This window comes from Eptesicus fuscus, chromosome 3 (genome assembly GCF_027574615.1).
Source record: "Eptesicus fuscus isolate TK198812 chromosome 3, DD_ASM_mEF_20220401, whole genome shotgun sequence".
Lineage (NCBI taxonomy): Eukaryota > Metazoa > Chordata > Mammalia > Chiroptera > Vespertilionidae > Eptesicus > Eptesicus fuscus.
The window spans coordinates 111,477,440-111,498,672 of NC_072475.1; the positions used below are offsets into that span (position 1 = coordinate 111,477,440).

General features: G+C 42.1%; 1 protein-coding gene across 4 annotated transcripts in view; it reads left to right on the top strand.

The window, feature by feature from the left end:
• Window positions 1-1,930: 1,930 nt before the first annotated feature.
• LOC103303594 (phospholipid scramblase 1-like) overlaps window positions 1,931-21,233 on the top strand; it is a 40,588-nt gene continuing 21,285 nt past the window's right edge. The window contains exons 1-2 of one of the 4 annotated variants that reach the window (XM_008160586.3): window positions 1,931-2,091; window positions 16,691-16,716. In XM_008160586.3, the coding sequence (XP_008158808.2) occupies window positions 16,704-16,716 (13 nt within the window). In that variant the 5' untranslated portion in view covers window positions 1,931-2,091; window positions 16,691-16,703. Of the gene's footprint in view, window positions 2,092-10,820; window positions 13,022-16,690; window positions 16,717-19,533; window positions 19,564-21,233 lie in introns of those variants that run through there. The other 3 variants (XM_054714116.1, XM_028137720.2, XM_054714117.1) reach the window with 3 other exon arrangements.

Genomic DNA, 21,233 nt, shown 5'->3' on the forward strand with positions numbered 1-21,233 from the left:
ATCTACACAATGGAATACTATGCTGCCATAAAAAAGAAGGAATTCTTACCATTTGCAGCAACCTGGATGGAACCGGAGAGCATTATGCTAAGTGAAATAAGCCAGTCAATGAAAGAAAAATACCACATGATCTCACTCATTTTTGCATAATAAAGAACATTATAAACTGATGAACAAAAAGATAGATACAGAGGCAGTAAAGCATTAAACAGACTGTCAAATTAGAGCGGGGAGGTTAGGGAGAGGTGGGGGAGATAAGAGATCAACTGAAGGGCTTGTATGCATGCATATAAGCACAACCAATGGACGCAAGACACTGGGGGGTGAGGGCATGTATGGGAGTCAGGTGGGGGGAGCAATGGGAAGATATGTACAAATGTAATACCTTAATTTAAAAAATGGGGAAAAAATAAATACAAAAAAAAACCAAAAAGAGGCTAATATGCAAATTGACAGGAACGACCTGTCGCTATGATGCACACTGATCACCAGGGGGCAGATGCTCAACGCAGGAGCTGCCCCCTGGTGGTCAGTGCACTCTGTGGGATTGAGTGCTGCTCAGCCAGAAGCCAGGCTCACAGCTGGCAAGCCCAGTGTGAGCCTCTCCCACCTCCCCAGCAGGGCTATGGATGTCCTACTGCTGGATTTCAGTCTGACATCCCCTGAGGGCTCCCAGACTGGGAGAGGGTGAAGGCTGGGCTGAGGGACACCTCTCAACTCCAAGTGCACGAATTTCATGCACCGGACCTCTAGTAAATTTATAATTCTTTACCACTTTTGGCCTCATGCGTACCTCCTTCCTTGACCCTAACAGTTTCCTCCCTCCTTTTTCAGTCTTATTTTCTCAATGTCCCTATATCCCTCCCTTTCAACTCCCTTCTCTCCTACCACCTCCCTATTCTCTCAGTAAATTTTCAAATGTCTATTAAGTGTCATGGGGAGAAGAGTGGGGTGCAGAAGGTATGTTTCGCTTCTTTTCTCCATATTTGGCTTTATTGTGTGGAAGATCATGTGTTACTTTTATAAATGAAAATTTTATTTTTTATTATTATTTTCAAAATCTTTATTGTTGAAAGCATTACAGATGTCCCCTTTGTTTGTTTTCCCATTGACCCCCTCCACCCTGCACCCGCCCCTCCCAGGCCTTCACCAAGTGTCCTTGGGCTATGGATATATGCACTTAAGTCCTCCAGTTAATCACTCCTCCCCTCACCCCGCCTTCCCTCTGAGATTCCACAGTCTGTTTCATGCTTCTCTGTCTCTGGATCTATTTTGTTCATCAGTTTATTTTGTTCATTAGATTCCACATATGAGTGAGTGCATGTGATACTTGTCTTTCTCTGACTGGCTTATTTCGCTTTTATTGTGTGGAAGATCAGGTGTTACTTTTGTAAATGAAAATTTTAAAAGAAAAAATAAATCAATGAATTCTTCAGTTCAGTTCAAATATTTATTGTGCTTGGTTGCCAGTCCGAGGGACCTGAAAAACTAAACATTCTAAACACATCTGGTCGGTTTAACTCTTAAAAAGAGTTAAGACTCAAAGACTGAGAGAGACAAAGAGCCAGAGAGCAAAAGTGAAAAGGCCCCACAAAGAAAAACCTGTGTGCTCTGAACCACTCACTGCTGCCACCCTGAAAGTGACAGGAATGTAAGGGATGAAGGTGGAGGCCAGAGTCCAGGAAGCGCCTTCCACCCACCCGGCAGCCCAGTCCCGGTAGTGACCCCAGGTCAGCGGGTGTAGGCGCCCCAGTCCCTGGCTGCTGGGAGCACACAGCCCCTGTGGTACCAGGCGGTGCAGAGCGCGAGGAGGGCGGCGGCGGTCCCTGCGGCGCCCCCTCCAGCAGCTGTGGACTGTGGACGGGCGCGCGGACGCCAGGGAACCCTTTTGTATACGTAGGATCCGGGAAACGAAACTAAACCCCAGCCGCATTCGGCGCCCAGGTCGCTAGGAGGCCCCACCCGGGTGACTTCCGGGAGGTTGACCTCCGCGCAGGGCCACCGGGGGCCAAAGGGCGCAGAGCCACCGCCTTCGCCCGGGTTCCCTGTTCTGGTCCGCGCGGGGCGGTCAGGGAGCAGCGGCAGCCGCAGGTGAGTGGGGCCTTCTCCGTCCCCGGGCGCGGGGCGCGGGGCGCGGTAGCCGGGCCTGGCGCGGGCCTTCAGGGGCGGCTGGTGACCCGGGGCCGCTAGGGCGGCGGGTTGCGCTTGCACAGAGATTGGCGGGGTGCCTGGTGGGACCGCGACCCTAGGGGCCCGGGACGCCGCCCGGAAGTGGAGCCGGGCTGAGGAAGGGCCCCGCCGGCCGGCCGCCGGGTGCTCCGGGCCAGGAGCTCGCCCTGACGGGGATCCCGCTGAAGCCGCCAACCAGAACCAGGCTCCGCTTCCTCTAGCGGGCGTCTTCACGGCCCCAGAGCAGCTGGAACCAAGGCACGAACCTGGGCCCCGGGGAGCTGCCAGCCGTGGGGGCAGTCGGGAGGGACGAGTCACAAAGCCCGCCAGCTGTCGTTTAACTGTGGACGCTGAATGGAGGTGGGTGGGCTGTGCCAGGCACCCTGGAACACCAGCTTGGAAAGCGAGAGGCGGTGGTAGAGGCCCCGACCCTTACTCAGGAGTCCACCTGCCTGCCTGAATCCTGCCTGCACTGCTTAATAGCTGGGACTTCAGCCAGTTCCTCCATTGCCTCATTCTGGGAACTGTACAACTGTTGAGCCTTACAGGAGTTCGAGGATGGCCTGAGTTAGTGAACCTCGTTAGGGCAGGATCTGGCACTGCAGAAAGTACTCAGTGAAAATCAGTTCTTTTTGTTTGAATATTTGACAGAGTTCACCTTCTCCATGCTTACTATCTGGTTCCCCGGGGTTTTATGTATGCGTTTATTTATTCCTGGAATTCTGGCATGGTGACTTCCCAGTTGCAGGAACAGGCAAGAAACTATTGTTTCTCCTAGTTTAGCAAGATCCGGAACATGATTAGTACTGTGCAAAGTGTCCCTTGCTTAGTGTCAAGTGTCAGGCGGTTTGGGATCACTTTTTCTCCCTTGAATTTTTGTAACAGCACAAGTTCCTCTTAATACTACCCTGGCGACTGGAGGAGTTTGAAGGCTGAACGAACACAAGGCTGCTTTAAAATGAGTGGACTTCTGCACTTAAGTAGAAAAGTGGCATTTGAAATAGCTAGGTCCTAGGAGATTAAGCAGCCTTCAAAGGTGTGAGGGAGCTGTTCTTTCTGACTGAGAGGAATGAACTCATACCATACACACCCCCTATTGAATCAACAAGCACCAATTAAGTGCCTTGCCTTGGACTGGCTATGCTCTGGCCTTTCAGAGTGTAAAGTGCAGCTGGAGACAGTGAGTGTGTGAGAACTCCATCCTCATGTCTAATGACCTCTTCCTCCTAGTCTAACTCACAGAACTTTCCTTTTCTTGAATGACACAAGCTCCCTCAGCCTCAGGACTTCTACCTATGCAGTTACCTCTGTCTGTAATGCCACACCCTACCCACTCTTCACACACACTTCCTTCAGCTCTGGGATCTGTCTTCCTTGACACACACGTCCCCACTATCTAACCTGGTGCCCCCATAACTCTATTATAGCACCATTGTACTTATTTATAGCACTTAGAGTGTTCAGAATAAAGGATTGTCTGTCATTTTGTTCTAGTGATTGTTACACTGTTTTACATGCTCTATGCCTTCCATCAATATTCTTTGAAAAAAGGCACAAGTTTATACTAAGTTAATATTTACACAATATTTATAAATGTACATGTGCATTATATATGTGTATATACACACACACTGTATAGCACTTTCTTAAATAGTGCTAAATTGAAAAAGTCAAAGTACAGCTGTTAATTAGTATTAACAACTGTGCTTTTCATTTTTAAAAGTTTGAATGTAGTAAGTGCTTACAAAATTTCTAGCCTGGCCTATTAAAAACAAAGTGGCCATGAGTAAATTTGAAATTATTAAGAAAGATACCCATAAAGATAGTCTTTTAACAAGTTTTACTGAAACTGGACAATTTGGAAAAAAAAATTTTAATGAATCAAGGACATGAGCGTAAAGCACATGAACCATAAATCATTTTAATTCAGCTAGTGAGTGAGCATTAAGTAACCATTCACTTTTTGCGTGTAGTTTCCTCATTTATAAGGAGGAAAGGAAACAAATTTGTGAGGGACCTCTGGGAATTGTCAGCAAAAGCTTTGCAGGAGGAATAAAGCACCCATGCCAGGATAACTGACATAAAATTGTTTTTGTTTCTTTTGTCATTTTGGTTTACTTGTTAGTTTTGTAGAACACTTGACCACCACTTCCTCAGTTGGTCCCAGTTTATGCAATATCTACTTTTATCTTCAAAGTTTACTATAAAATGCTATCCCAATGTGGTTCTGAGCATTTTTGTTTTGTTTCCTTGAACATAAAATGCAGGAGTAGACTTTTTTTTTTTTTTTTTATTGATTTTTCACAGAGAGGAAGGGAGAGGGATAGAGAGCTAGAAACATCGATGAGAGAGAGACATCGACCAGCTGCCTCCTGCACATCCCCCAAGGGGGATTGTGCCCGCAGCCAATGTACATGCCCTTGACCGGAATCGAACCTGGGACCTTCCAGTCCGCAGACCGACGCTCTATCCACTGAGCCAAACCGGTTTCGGCCAGGAGTAGACTTTTATAGGAAGACTCCACATTACCAGATACTTTGCTTTTATAAATCAGCCTTAGCCACCTCACTTACATCACATACCTTGTACATGTATTTGGTGGTCTGGTGGACTCAACATCTGTGTAAATTCATCTGGTTTTAGTCTACTTACCTTTTACCAAAATTGCAGTTCAACAGATGAAATATTTTTGTCCTCAGTGTTAACTAAAGCTTGTTAAATGCACAAAATTTACCTATGAACATAAGCTGAACAACATAAAAAGTATTTTATTTGTGACCTACCTCAGCAAGTGTTTCTGTGCCCAGTTTCTCCCCTCCTCCAAGCCTAATAACTCATTTTCACTTATTCGCAGGAATTTAGGGACATTTATGTGATGGACTTTAGACAATAACTTGCTAAAATAATTTAGAACATATATCCCCCATCTTGGGGATCTGAGAAAAAAATTTAACTAGTTTGTCTAGGCGATTAAGAAGCAAATTTGGATAAATAATTCAAATCTAGTTTTTCCTAATTTGTAGGTATAGTAGTTCTAGGATTTTCCAAAATGAGGGATGCTTCCCCCTTGGGTTCCAGATTTTACAGTCACACTTTTTTAAAAGCGACAAGATAGAAATTTTGGGACCCCAAGACATGGTCAAAAGGGTTTCACTGTATTATGAACTGTGGAATGGTTACTGGATATCAGCTGAACTATTTCTTCTTCTCTTGGTCATAGAAGTTTATAATTTGAAGTCTTATTTGTCCTGAAGTAATTAAGATTCCAATGGTACAGTATATAATATGACTTTATTAGAGACTGTATAGCAGTGGTTCTCAACCTTTCTAATGCCGCGACGCTTTAATAAGTTCCTCATGTTGTGGTGACCCCCAACCATAAAATTATTTTTGTTGCTACTTCATAACTGTAATTTCACTACTGTTAATGAATCGTAATTTAAATATCTGTGTTTTCTGATGGTCTTAGGCTCGACAGCAGCGGTTCTCAACCTGAGGGTCGCGACCCACAGGTTGAGAACCGCTAGCAGGGTCACCTAAGACCATCAGAAAACACAGATATTTACATTACGATTCATTCACAGTAGTGATATTACAGTTATGAAGCAGCAACAAAAATAATTTTATGGTTGGGGGTCACCACAACATGAGGAACTGTATTAAAGGGTCGCGGCATTAGAAAGGTTGAGAACCATTGCTATATAGGATAAATATGACTTTCTCTGTCTTGGAAGATGTTTTTTGGAATTTGTTCCTTATAGAAGTAGTGGGAGGCATTATTTAATTAAAGGTATCATGTTAATTAAGGAACTAATTCACCCAAGACTCAATTCTGTCATTTCCAAAGCTGAGTGATGTTATGTCTTGTGATAGACCCATTAAGTTTGAGAAAACCAAAAGATCCTTAAAACAGCAAATAGTGGATAAGGATGAACATAGTGGATATCTTTAATCCACAAGTGCTTTATTCCGCCTGTCACTTAACATTTTGCACCACAGCTTATGACATACCATTTTTATGCTTGAGGTATTACATAATAGTGAAAATTCTAAACGCTATGGGAAAATGAGAGCCCAGATTGTGTTACACAGTATTTTTCCCAGCAGATACTCATCCTTACAAACTTGTAGTTTAAGACTCAAAATAATGTAATCAAATAGGAAGGGAAAAAGCAAATAAGAACCAGTGTGCTCTGTTTTGGAGTCCGTTTAGTTTCTCTTCCTTGGATTTCTGTACAGGGAGAGAATGATCTCTGACCCTATGAAAGAAAGAAATTCAGGTTGGTACTCATTTGGGAAGGACTTGTTAAATCACGACACTCCATTGCTCAGGAGCTTTCACCTTTTCCTGATGCAATGCACAGCATTTTTCTTTTGTTTTTTACCATTTTTTAATTAAGGTATTACATATGTACATATCTTCCCATTGCCCCCCCCACCTGACTCCCATACATGCCCTCACCCCCCCAGTGTCTTGCGTCCATTGGTTATGCTTATATGCATGCATACAAGTCCTACAGTTGATCTCTTATCTCCCCCACCTCTCCCTAACCTTCCCACTGTAATTTGACAGTCTGTTTGATGCCTTACTTCCTCTGTATCTATCTTTTTATTCATCAGTTTATAATGTTCTTTATTATGCACAAATGAGTGAGATCATGTGATATTTTTCTTTCATTGTCTGGCTTATTTCACTTAGCATAATGCTCTCCACTTCCATCCAGGTTGCTGCAAATGGTAAGAATTCCTTCTTTTTTATGGCAGCATATCATTCCATTGTGTAGATGTACCATAATTTTCTGATCCAGTCATCTGCTGATGGGTATCTAGGCTGTTTCCAAATCTTAGCTATTGTAAATTATGCTGCTATGAAGATAGGGGTGCATATATCCTTTCTGATTGATGTTTCTAGTTTCTTAGGATATATTCCTAGAAGTGGGATTACTGGGTCAAATGGGAGTTCCATTTTTAGTTTTTTGAAGAAACTCCATACTGTTCTCCACAGTGGCTGCAACAGTCTGCATTCCCACCAGCAGGGCACAAGGGTTCCTTTTTCTCCGTATCCTCTTCAGCACTTGTCCTTTGTTGATATGTTGAGGATAGGCATTCTGACATGTGTGAGATGGTACCGCATTGTCATTTTGATTTGCATCTCTCAGATAATTAGTGACTTTGAGCATGTTTTCATGTGTCTCTTGGCCTTCCTTCTGTCTTCTTTCAAAAAGATTCTATTTAGGTCCGTTGACCATTTTTTTATTGGATCTTTTATCTTCCTTTTATTAAGTTGTATAAGTTGCCTGTAGATGTTGGTGACTAAACCTTTATCAGTGATAGCATTTGCAAATATGTTCTCCCATACAGTGGGATTTCTAGTTGTTTTGTTGATAGTTTCTTTTGCTGTAAAAAAGCTTTTTATTTTGATGTAGTCCCATTTGTTTATTTTCTCTTTAGCTTCCATTGCCCTAGGAGCAGTATCAGTGAAGAATTTCTTTCGGCATATGTCTGAGATTTTGCTGCCTGTGGATTCCTCTAGTATTTTTATGGTTTCCCGTCTTATGTTTAAGTCCTGTATCCATTTTGAGTTTATTTTTGTGTATGGTGTAAGTTAGTGATCTAGTTTCATTTTTTGCATGTATCTGTCCAATTTTCCCAACACCATTTATTGAAGAGACTGTCATGACTCCATTGTATGTTCATGCCTCCTTTGTCAAATATTAATTGAGCATAGTGGTTTGGGTCAATATCTGGATTCTCTATTCTATTCCATTGGTCTACATGTCTGTTCTTGTGACAATACCAGGCAGTTTTGAGAACAGTGGCTTTGTAATACAGCTTGATATTTGGTATTGAGATCCCACCTACTTTTTCTTCTTTCTCAGGATTGCTGTGGCTATTCAGGGTCTTTTTTTATTCCAGGTGAATTTTTGGAGAGTTCTTTCTAGGTCTGTGAAATATGCCATTGGTATTTTAATGGGGAGTGCATTGAATCTATAGATTGCTTTGGATAGTATGGACATTTTAATGATGTTGATTCTACCAATCCATGAACATGGTATGTTCTTCCATCTGTTTATTTCTTCCTCTATCTCTTTTTTCAGTGTCCTGTAGTTTTCCGCCTATAGGTCTTTTACCTCCTTCGTTAAGTGTATTCCCAGGTATATTAATGTTTTTGGTGCGATGGTAAATGGGATTGCTTTTTTAGTCACTCTTTCTGTAAGTTAACTACTGGTGTATATGAATGCCATAGATTTCTTGGAGTTAATTTTGTACTGCTACATTGCCAAATTCATTTATTAAGTCTATTACTTTTTTGATGGAGTCTTTCAGGTTTTTTATGTACAATATCATGTCATTTGCAAATAAGAACAGCTTTACTGCTTCTTTTCCAATTTTGATGCCTTTTATTTCTTTTTCTTGTGTAATTGCAATGGCTAATACTTCCAGTACTATGTCAAACAGTAGTGGTGAGAGTGGGCATCCCTGTCTTGTTCCTGTTCTTTTAGTTTTTGCCCATTGAGTAGGATGTTAGCTGTGGGTTTTTCATATATAGTTTTTATTATGCTGAGGTATGATCCTTCTATTCCCACCTTGTTGAGAGTTTTTATCAAGAAAGGGTGTTAGATTTTGTCAAATGCATTTTCTGCATCAATTGACATAACTATGTGATTTTTATCTCTGAATTTGTTTATGTGATGTATCATGTTTATTGATTTGCGGATATTATACAATCCTTGCATTCCTGGGATAAATCCTACTTGGTCATGGTGTATGATCTTTCTGATGTACTGCTGGAACCGATTTGCTAGAATTTTGTTGAGGATTTTGGCATCTATGTTCATGAGGGATATTGTCCTGTAATTCTCTTTCATTGTGTTGTCTTTATCTGGTTTTTAGGGTGATGCTGGCTTCATAGAAGGAGCTTGGAAGTGTTTCTTCCTCTTGAATTTTTTGGAATAGTCTGAGGAGGATAGGTTTTAGTTCTTCCTTGAATGTTGGTAAAACTCCCCTGTGAAGCTGTCTGGCCCTGGGCTTTTGTTTGCTGGAAGCTTTTTGATGACTTGCTTCAATTTCTTCCTTAGGTATTGGCCTATTGAGATGTTTAGATTCTTCCTGATTGAGTTTTGGAAGGTTTTATTTTTCTAGGAATATGTCCATTTCATCCAGGTTGTCCAGTTTGTTGGAATAGAGTTGTTCCTAGTATTTTTAATAATCCTTTGTATTTCTGTGGGGGTCTGTTGTTATTTCACCTCTTTCATTTCTGATTTTGTTTATTTGGGTCCTCTCTCTTTGCTTCTTGTTGAGGCTGGCTAAAGCTTCATCAATCTTGTTTATTCTTTCAAAGAACCAGCTCTTGGTTTTGTTGATCTTTTGTATTGTTTCTTTGGTCTCTATGTCGTTTATCTCTGCTCTGATCTTTATTATATCCTTCCTTCTGCTTACACTGGACTTTTCTTGTTGCACTCTTTCTAACTCTTTGAGTTGTAGGGTTAGGTAATTTATTACTATTATTTCTTGTTTTTTGCAGTAGGCTTGTAGAGCTATAAACTTCCCTCTCAAGACTGCTTTCTCTGTGTCCCATAGATTTTGGTTTGTTGTGTTTTCATTGTCATTTGTTGCCACGACGTTTTTTATTTCTTCCTTGATCTCTCTGGTAACCCAGTCATTGTTTAATAGCATGCTGTTTAGTCTCCATGTGTTTGATTTTTTTTGGATTGTTTTTATTGTAGTTGATTTCCAGTTTTATTCCACTGTGATCTGAGAAGATGCTTGATATGAGTTCTATCTTCCTGAATTTGAAGAGACTTTGCCTCTGATCCAGCATATGGTCTATCTTTGAAAATGACCCATGTGCACTTGAAAAGAATTTATATTCTATGGCTTTGGGGTGAAATGTTCTGAAGATGTCAATTAATTTTATCTGGTCTAGTGAGTCATTTAGGATTGATGTTTCTTTGCTGGTTTTTTGTTTAGAGGATTTGTCCCATGGTGATAGTGGGGTATTAAAGTATCCTATTATGATTGTGTTGCTGTCAATCTCTCCCTTAATATCCTACAGGAGTTTTTTTCATGTATTTGGGTGCTCCTGTATTGGGTGCGTATATGTTTACCAGAGTTATTTCTTCTTGTTGGATTGCTCTCTTTAATATTATGAATTGGCCTTCCTTATCTCTTTTTATGTTCTTCACTTTGAGATCTAATTTGTCAGATATAAGTATTGCTACCCAACTTTTTTTTTCATTTCCATTCGCCTCGAAAACCTCTTTCCATCCTTTCACCCTCAGTCTGTGTGCGTCTTTTTTTTCTGATGTGGGTTTCTTGTAGACAGCAGATATATGGATCTTGTTTTCTTACCCAATCCATTACACTATGTCTTTTTATTGGGGCATTTAATTCATTTACATTTATAATTATTGATAGGTACTTATTTGTCACCATTTTTATTCTTTACCCCTGTGTTCCTTCTTCGCTTTCTATTTCTTTTCTTTACAGCAGACCCTTTAGCTTTACTTGCATTGCTGGTTTGGTGGTAATAAATTCCCTTAGTCCTTTTTTGTCTGTGAAGCTCTTGATTTCATCTTCAACTTTGTTTGATATCCTTGCTGGGTACAGTATTCTTGGATTCAGACCCTTCCTTTGCATGACTTTGTATATTTCATTCCATTCCCTTCTGGCCTGATGAGTTTCTGGTGAGAAATCAGTTGCTAGTCTGATGGGGGTTCCTTTGTAGGTAACTTTCTGTCTCTCTCTGGCCAATTTTAAGATTCTTTGTCATTGGTGTTGGCTAATTTAATTATAATGTGCCTTAGCATTGGTCTTTTGGGGTTCATTTTACTTGGGACTCTGTGAGCTTCTTGGATTTGTGTGGGTTTTTTCCTCCCTATATCAGGGAAGTTTTCTGTCATTATTTCTTCAAACAGGTTTTCTATTCCTTCCTCAGTTTCCTCTCCTTCTGGAAGCCCTATTATTCGGATGTTTTTTTTGTGTGTGTTGTCCCAGAGTTCCCTGAGGCTCTCCTCCTGCTTTTTAATTTTTTTTTCTAGAAGCTGCTCTACTTGGATATTTTTTCCAAGTAGAAAAAATATCTACTTGTAGCTCACTGATGCGGTCCTCTGCTTCTTCTAGTCCACTCTTGATGCTTTCTATTGAGTTCTTTACAGCAGCGATGTCATTTTTCATTTCTTCTTTGTTCTTCATTTCCTCTTGGTTTTTGCTCATATTGTCGAATTTGTCTTCCATTCTTTTCAGCCACCTTATGATCATTTCTCTGAATTATTCCTCTGACAAGTTGCTTGCCTCCATTTCGTTTACTTCCTTTTCTGGTGATGCTTGCTTTTCTTTCATATGCGGGCTGTTTCTTTGTCTCCCATGGTCTCTCTTCTCCGGATGTCTGGTTATGTTGTTCTCTCTCTCCAGCATTGATTTAAAGGCACAAAATACAACACAACCAGGTACAATACACAAGGCACTGAACAGAAATGTATTCACGATATTAATAAATCCAAATAAAGGTGACCACCAGAGAAAGGCAAATTAGAGGATAGGAGAGAACAAAGAAGAGGAGGAAAAAAGGAGTGCCAAAATGAAATTGGGAAAATGAAAAAAAAAAGTAAGAGAGCAAAGAAAGAGAATTAGAGAGAAAAGGGGATCAAACTATATATATGGGGAGAAAACTCCAATAGAACAGCCACTAATACCAGCAAATGCCAGCAACCTGGAGATTAATACAAACTACAAACAACAACTAATATCAAGCGAGGCGACGGAAAACAGAAGCAAAAAACAAACAAAAACAAAGGAAACAAAAAAAAAACAAAATGAAAAAAAGAATATGCAAAACAATCTCACAAAAAAGCATAAAAAATTGATATAATCAACATTCAAGCAAACAACAACAAAAGGACAGAGAGAAAAACAATTTTTTGGATAGCTAAGACAGAGAAGAGAGAGATGTGTATGGACGTGGAGCAAGGGATTGGAAATTAGATATATAAGTAGGGTGAAATTTTAACGGGTTAAAAAAAAGAATACGGAAAATCTAAAGAAGGAAAAGGGTAAGAGAAACAGGACAAAAAAAGGGAAAAGTTAGGAAGAGAGTAATGGCACAAAGGTAAAGTTGAGATAGAGTAAAATGATGCTAAAGGAAAGATGAAAATAGAATGTAGAACACTAATCCCAAAGTAAAATAAAGAGAAAATAAAATGACACTTTTTTTTAAAAAAAGGTAAAATAGTAGTAGTAATAATACTGATTGAACATAAAAATGTAATAATTAAAAATGTAAAATCAAGTGAGGAAAAAAGAAAAAAATGGTTTTTTAAGTAAAAGATGAAAAAATAAAAAAATTAAAAAAAATTAAAAATAAAATGTGCAGTAGTGAAGGTCAATCACTTCCTCTATTGTTCTGTTTGGCATGCCTGTTTCCCAGTCAGGACAGTATTGCAGTTCCTTGCATTCCACTGTTCCTCTGTGTTGTAAGCCAGTCCTGATTTTTAAGCAGGCAGTGTCTTAATTTCTCGTATTCCTTTATTTGTGATTACACAAGAGTCAATTTGTGATTCAGCCCCTGGGTAGCAGTGTTTCTGGATTGACCTCTGGGTCTATAGGTCCTCTCTAGCCAGTGCTTAGATCCTGCTTTCCCTGTGGCACTCAATACCGGTTTGTGGGAGTGGACTGCCTCAGAGCTGGCTCTGACGGTCACTCCCCGCTCTGATCCCCAGGTTCCAGAAAAACAACTTTCCCCTGCAGTCTCCCAGGGTGTCCCCAACTGGATGATCCTATGTATTGGGCTTAGTAATCAGAAGCAAGGATTTGAAGAGGAAAAAGCCCAAGTGTGCGAACAACGGGGCTGCAGGCAAGTCTGTGTAGTCCTCCTTTCCCTATTGGGTCTAAGCAGCCGGCACACTTTTAAAATTTTTAGGCTGTCCTTTTGAGTCCGATCAAAATGGGTTGCTTTTTAGAGATCCCTTCTGTTAGCAGCTCTGAGGACCCCCTTCCACATTCACAGATCACGCCAGCCCCAACAGCCACAGATTTTTCTAGGTGCGGACTTCCCCTGGTCCTCCAGCTCCCGCAGTGCATGCTTTCTCTGTCCTGCCGGGAACAGAGACCTCACCTTATCCCAGGCGAAATCTGACCTTTCCGTGATGGAGTATAGACCTCCTCTGAATCTGTGTGTTTGCGCCAATTGGGAACTGGTGTTCTGGGGCTCGCAGTTGTTCGGTGAGTGTCACAGTTGTAGATTTTTAGGCTTCCGATAACATCCTTTCCCCTTCAAGATGGCAGGGTCTCTGCGTCCGAGCCGGTGGCTCCAGGAGGGAACCCAGTAGCAGTGGGGGCTGCCCGTCCGGGGGAGCCCCGTCCAGCCGTCCCCCACCTTCTCCTGGAGTATAGCTGTCCCTTAACTCACCAACAAACACTCCCCGTGCGACCCTCAGCTGTTCTTTCTTTTTTCTTTTTTTTTAAAATATATATTTTATTGATTTTTTTATAGAGAGGAAGGGAGAGGGATAGAGAGCTAGAAACAATCGATGAGGGAGAAACATCGACCAGCTGCCTCCTGCACACCCCCCACTGGGGATTTGCCCGCAACTAATGTACATGCCCTTGACCGGAATCGAACCTTGGACCCTCCAGTCCGCAGACCGACGCTCTATCCACCGAGCTAAACCAGTTTCGGCTCAACTGTTCTTTCTATCTGCTCTGGGACAAGGCTCGGGACACATCTGTCTATTCCACTGCCATTTTTTTCTCTCCAATTCACAGCATTTGTTAATGATTTCCTCTTTCTGGCATACTCGTTCTTTCTGACTGGCCCTGGACTCCCCAGCCTCAAACAACTAAATGTAAAAACATATATTTTTAAATTAAAAATATTTTACTTTTTAAGTAAAATTTTTTATTTTAGTAATTTTAAAGTTCTCCCTCCACAGAAACACACAGGAGGGCTTGTCTGTGTTCCTCCTCCAGGTATTATTCAGGATTTCTCCTTGAAATTAGTACACTTCTGACATTGTAGGCAAGTAGAGAATGATAGAAACAATGGTCCCTTAAATTTGCTGTATAATTGGTTAAAGGTATATTTTTTGACTAATCATATTAAAGAGGGCTGTCATATGAACAATAGAGGATAAATAAAAACTTTAGAGATGCCCCATTCAGCATGTTGATGAAAGGATATACTTTAATTCTACTCCACAACCTTAGTCTTTTAATTTTATATATCTATGAAGGTACTCTTAGCATATTTTAAGTTAATGGGTATTATTTTTTAATGTATAATATTGGATCTTGGAAATGTGAGATTAACAAAAGTAACCATGGCATGTGTTACATATGACTAATCTCCTTTTACTGTTCCTAACCTAAAACATGAATGTGGCCTATGAAAACTTTTAGCCAACTTTGGTTGCATATATGTTTATTTAATTATTGATCATCTTATAGATTAACTGAAAGAAAAAAATATAAATTTTAATCTTTTAGCCTGATGAGGTCCACAACAGTTGGTTTCTGACTAACTAATGAAAATTTAGGTTACTGTTATTCTACAAAAATCCAGGAAGTCAAATCAGTAACTCAAACAAATGTTTTGCTTTATTCAAGAGCCAAGTAAACCCATTCCGAATTATTCAACCACTAGAAGCCCGGTGCACGAAATTCATGCACGGCGGGAGGTTGTCCCTCAGCCCAGCCTGTACCCTCTCCAATCTGGGACTCCTAGAGGGATGTCCAACTGCCCGTTTAGGCTCAATCCTGGTGTGATCGGGCCTAAACGGGCAGTCGGACATCCCTCTCACAATCCAGGACTGCTGGCTCCCAACTGCTTGCCTGCCTGCCTTCCTGATTGCCTCTAACCGCTTCTGCCTGCCAGCCTGATCACCCCCTAACCACTCCACTGCCAGCCTGGTTGATGCTTAACTGCTCCCCTGCCAGCCTGTTTACCCCCAACTTCCCTCCTCTGCCAGCCTGGTCACCCCTAACTGCCCTCTCCTGCAGGGTTGATCATCTCCAACTGCCCTCCCTTGCAAGCCTGGTCCCTCTCAACTGCCCTCCCTTGCAGGCCTGGTCCCTCACAACTGCCTTCCCTTGCAGGCCGGGTGCCTCCCAACTGCCCTCTCCTGATGGCCATCTGAAAGCTTGGCTTGCTCTGTTACCAGGGAAACCTTGCTCTCTGTGGCTGTAGCCATCTTGGATGGGGTTAATTTGCATAGTCGCCCTGATTGGCTGGTGGGTGTGGCTTGGCTGGTGGGCGTGGCTTCTGTAGCAGAGTGATGGTTAATTTGCATATTACCATTTTATTAGAGAGGATTGCTGAATTTCTTGAGCACACATAATTAAGAGATGACTATAATTGGAATGTTCATAAGAGTTTTACTAGTTTACAAAATTTTATGCTTGAAATTAAAATGAACCCTGGCCGGTGTAGCTAAGTGGTTAGAGCATCGGCTTGTGCACCAAAGGGTCGCAGGTTCAATTCCTGGTCAAGGGCATATACCTGCGTTTCCGGTTTGATCTCCTGCCCCTATTGGGGAGCATCCAGTCGGTGTGTCTCACATTGATACTTCCCTCTGTCTCTCTTTTTCTTTTTCCCCCCTCACTCCCTCCCTTCCTCTCTTTCTAAAATATTCAATAGAAAAAATATCTTTGGATGAGGATTAACAACAACAAAAAATTAAAATGAGAGTAGGAACATGAGTTCTTCCTAGGAACACCAGATTTTAGTAAAGAATATAGAGGAATCAATTGATTTTTTAAAATTTACCATTTAAGATAGTACAGGAGGAGGCATTAATAAAGTGATAGCAAGACGAGAGGTCTTAGGAAAGTCGGGTCTGGTTTATGTTAGTGTGTGAGTCCAAGATAAAAGAGTCAGGGAACAGAGTTTTTGCTTCATGTATTAATTGAAATTAACAGGCATATAGGGGGTTGGGATATAAAGTGGAGAGATAAGAAATGGGGAGGAGTGGGGAAATATAGGATGGGTTCAAGGCACTGGAAGGCAGAAGTACTGAGTACAATGTTTATTATTATTATTTATTTTTCAATAGAAATAAACAAATACAAAATTTCAGTTAGATTGTCATGGAACTACAACTATGACAACCCCTAAGGGTGGGTTATCTGGCTAAAAACAGGTCTTAAAATATGGCACAAAGGGTCAGGCCTTTTCAGATTTACCATCCATGCTGGGCAGAACACATCCACAGGACCTGGGATTTCCAGAGGTGTTTGCACAAGTGGACCTGATAGCTAATGTTTCTCTCTCATGCTGGACCACGCTTGGAGCCCAGCCCTGAGCTGTCCACCACCTGGCTGACCCACAACTTTCGAAGTCCTACTCAGAAATATAGCAATAGGGAATGGATCAAGACCAAAGGGTTGAAATGATCAGATTCTGATAAACTAGATGAATAGAGGAATATCTTATGTGCATATAGACTTTCAGAGTATCTTGTTTTAACAGTCATATTTGACCTATAAAATTACAGCTGATGTATTAATATCAGGTCTTCTTTTTCAGACCTTTTAAAATCATGGACAAACAAAGTAAGTAGATTATGTATTTACTTTTCTCTTATAATGTTAAATCTGCTGTTAATACATTACTTATCAGATGTTTTATTCAGTTTCTGAAATAATATAATTTGCTTTTTGTTGTTTATTCTTCAGAATCCAAAGTCTAGTTCAGTGTTTTGATATACAGTATCTACAAATATTCACTACCAATAATTTTTTCTTTAAAAATAAAAATGCCTTAAACTTAAGAAATTTTAGGCCTACTGGAAAATATGTTGTATAATTTATACTATATTTCATCCAGACCAGTTTTCCCTTTTGTGTGTATATTCATTTTCATAAAGATTATTCAAGTCATATTAATTAACAAAATAAATGTAATATGTCAGTTCATTGTGATAAAATCCTCACATAAATCCCTAATATGTGTTTCATAACATACGCATGTGAATAGTTTTAAATAAATACCAATTATTATATTCTGGCTTTTTTTTATTCTTTCAAGAAAATTCTAAATAAGTTAGGTATTGACCAAGCATGTAATAAGACATTGTCTGATTAAAAACCTAAAGCAATATGTGGGGAAGGGGGATATTTTTTAAAAAGTCCTGTGTTCTTAAAGGATTTATATTCTCTCTTTAACTTTGTATAGGTAGCCAAAGATGTTTATCTCTCACCACAGTGTCAGCCTTGCTACATGTATATATTTATTAGGACCAGAAACTTTGGCTCTTCTTCAGGAAGTTTCATGATTTTTCTCTTAATGTTTGCTATGTTAATTTAATCTTATTTACAAAATGCAAAGCTTTTTAAATGTAAGTTATATAAAGCTTTGCGTTTTGTAAATAAGATTAAATACATATGTACATTTCACTTGTTTGATGTAAATTTTAGGATGCTTCAGATAACTTTAGAAAGATTATTTTGGCCATAGTCACAATCACCTTTTAACTCTTCAGTTTCACATATATAAATTGTATGTATGTGTATGCATCAATAGAAGTGAAATGTACATATGTGTATAAATATACATATATAAATTAAAATGAAATACCTTTATAACAATGTGATACTCCTATGACTTTATGTCATTTTAGGTTGCATTTCACAAATTCATTTGTAATTCATATGCTCTTTGCTCTACTTGACCACTTGCCCATTCATATATTTCTGTTTGTATGAATTTCTACTAATTCTGTTACCAGGATCATTGCTCTGGTACCAAAATCCCAGAGATAAGGTCCTAATTTCTTGATTCTGTGATGTCATGGACATATGTGTATTTTCACTATTGTGAGCAATGGTACTTGCTCAGAGGTGCCAAAGTGTGACATATCATTTAAGGGTAGGTCTTTAAGTCAGATTTGCAGTTTGTTTCTTCCAGATCCATTGAGTCCGATCCTGTTGTCTCTAACTCACGCTGAGAGTAGGGACTCTGGGCAAAGCCTTGAGAGCTAGAGAACTAAGCAGAGCCACTCATGTGATGCTAAAAAACAGAAGAGAATAGTTGGGAAAAAATGGCTTGCAGTAATTCAGAAATCTGCGACAATTTGGTGTGTCTGTCCAGGGGAAAGCCCTGATGGAAGTTGCTCTGTTGCCTGAGTTTACAGTCTCCCTGGACTCCATTCTGCTGAACTTATTATGAAGCAATTGAATGGAGGAAGTGGGCCCACAGTCCAGCCTTCCTGCTGAAACCACATAGTGAGTGATCTTAAAAGGCTCATGAAAGAGAAGCATACAGGGGAGGTGTCAGATTGAATGTTTGCGGGGGCCTGATGCGGCGGGGATCTCCCTTTTCCGTGGCCAGCACGGAGAGAGATGAAACTGGTTCTTGATAGAGGCGTCCAGGGATTGAGAAATCTTACCTTATAATAGACAAATATGCAAATTGACCGCACCTTCGCTACGCCCAAGCCACGCCCACCAACCAAGCCACGCCCATCAGGAAACCTTTACAGGGACGCTGGGGCCGGTGGCTTTCCAGGCGCCTGCTCCGATCGCAGGGACCGGCTGGGGTGCGGTGCGGCGGAGCCCAAGGACCGGAAAGCCGCCCGGGCTTTCGGGCCTTGGGCGCCAGCCGGGTGCCTGCTACGATTGGAGCAGGGACCCGGCTGGGGTGCGGTGCGGCGGAGCCCAAGGACCGGAAAGCTGCCCGGGGCTTTCCGGGCCTTGGGCGCCAGCCGGGTGCCTGCTGCGATCGGAGCAGGGACCCGGCTGGGGTGCGGTGCGGCCGAGCCCATGGACCGGAAAGCCGCCCGGGTCTTTCCGGGCCTTGGGCGCCAGCCGGGTGCCTGCTACGATCAGAGCAGGGACCCGGCTGGGGTGCGGTGCGGCCGAGCCCATGGACCGGAAAGCCGCCAGGGGCTTTCCGGGCCTTGGGCGCCAGCCGGGTGCCTGCTCCGATGGCAGAGCGAGCCGACCTGGGGGTCTGCTCCTGCAATCGGGTCGCAGGGACGCTGGGTGCAGCTGAGCCCAAGGCCACCGCCCAGGGCCAAGCCGGGACCCTGAAAGAAGGTAGAGGGCAGTGGCCACAGCCAAGGCCTGGGTCCCTGGTGCCGGCAGAAAACTGGTGCAGGCAGCCAGGTGAATGAAGGTCTATTGCACGAATCTTCGTGCAAACGGGCTACTAGTAAAGAAATAAAGAGACACAGAAGTAGATGCAAGCTGGGTCCCGGGTGGGTTGCTGACCTCTTCTGCTGGAGAGACAGACTAATCCCTGAGCCACGCAGCACATTTATTTATACTCCCATATACAAGGGGGTTCACTGGAAAACAAGATTAAAGGAGCTTGGGAGGGCCCAGGTCTATTTCATTTCCTCTTTTCCTGTGCTAGACTGGTTCCACATCTCAAAGCCCTCTTCTGGAACCTAGACAAAGGTAAGCCAGGAAATGACAACACCTCCGCACTCCTGGGGCGGGGTGCAACTGACATGACTCTGTCAAATATCTTGGGCTTAGTCAACAGCAAGCTAAAGAATGTCCATGTGTCTTCCCAGGGGGCCCTCTACAAATGTCAGGACAACATTTTCTTCTGTATTGATGCCATGTCCCCATGATTCCAAAAGAAACTTTGAATTTACTGTTAGTAAGTCATATGAAAGAGAGGAGGACATAATAAAAGTAGAGAGTCCACAGACTATATGTTCCATGAAGACAGTACCAGTGTAGCCCCAGAGCCTAACTCAGGGTGAGACAAGAGATACTTATTATCCGGCTGGGATGGCCACTAAATGAATAACTGGAGAAACATAATTATGAAGAACTATGATGTTGAACTATTTGTACATATATTAGGATTTGTTAAGGCACATTGTATATCGTTTGATTAGCAAATAATAACATTTAACCTGTTAGTTTATTGTAATTAACTCAGTTTTGATTTTCATAAGTCAAAATCAGTCAAATATTAGAATTCACTTTGGTCAACCTTATTAGGGAAGTCCCAGAGTAAGCATGAAAAGGATATTTAAATACGGATATAGTCTGGCCACCGGCATGGCTCAGAAGTTGAGCATTGACCTATGAACCAGGAGGTCAGGATTCAATTCCCGGTGGGGGCCTATGCCCAGGTTGCAGGCTTGATCCCCAGTGTGCGGTGTGCAGGAGGCAGTCAATCAGTGATTCTCTCTTATCATTGACTAGAGGCCCAGTGCTGGGATCCCTTGGCCTGGCCTGTGGGTATCGGGCCAAAACTGGCTCTCCGACATCCCCTGAGGGGTCCCAGATTGGGAGAGGGTGCAGGCCAGGCCGAGGGACCACACCGGTGCATGAATCTAGTATGCATATAAGATCTTTGGTTAATCTCTTCCTGTCCTCCTCCTTACCCCTTCCCTCTGAGATTCATCAGTCTGTTCCATGTTTCCATGCCTGTGGTTTCCACTCCTGCATTGAGCGTCTGCCTCCTGGTGGTCAGTGCGCATCATAGCTACTGGCCAATTGGCCGGTTGGCTGGTTGCTTAGGCTTTTATCCTATCTAATAATAGACAAATATGCAAATTGACCATACCTCCGACACACCCACAAGCCACGCCCACCATCCAATCAGAGCAAGCATGCAAATTAACCCAAACCAAGATGGCTACAGCCACAGAGAGCAAAGTTTCCTAGGTAACAGAGGAAGCCAAGCTTTCTGCCAGCCGTTGCAGGCCTAAGCCTCCACTCAAGCTACAAAGTTTCAATTATAGAAGGTAAACAAATTCAAACAAATGGCGGCAGAATGGAGCTTGAGAGAGCAGGCCAGGGTTGCCAGCAGCAACAGGGGAAGCAAAGCTTTCCGCACACTCTGGCTGGGCCCACCTGCTTAAGGCAACAAAGTTTCAATTATAACCCCAACACAAATGGCTGTGGGCCTCGGAGGGAGCCCCAGGCTTGGCTCTGCTCCAGGCTACAAAGTTTCAATTGTAGAAGGAAAATAAATTCCAGATACCAGGGCCTCTGCTTGGGTTGCCAGGGGGCGTGGCCATCCTGCAAACCACCACAGGCCCCTCGCTCAGGCCGCCCCACACCCCAAGGGAACCCCAACCTGATCAGGGACACCCTTCAGGGCA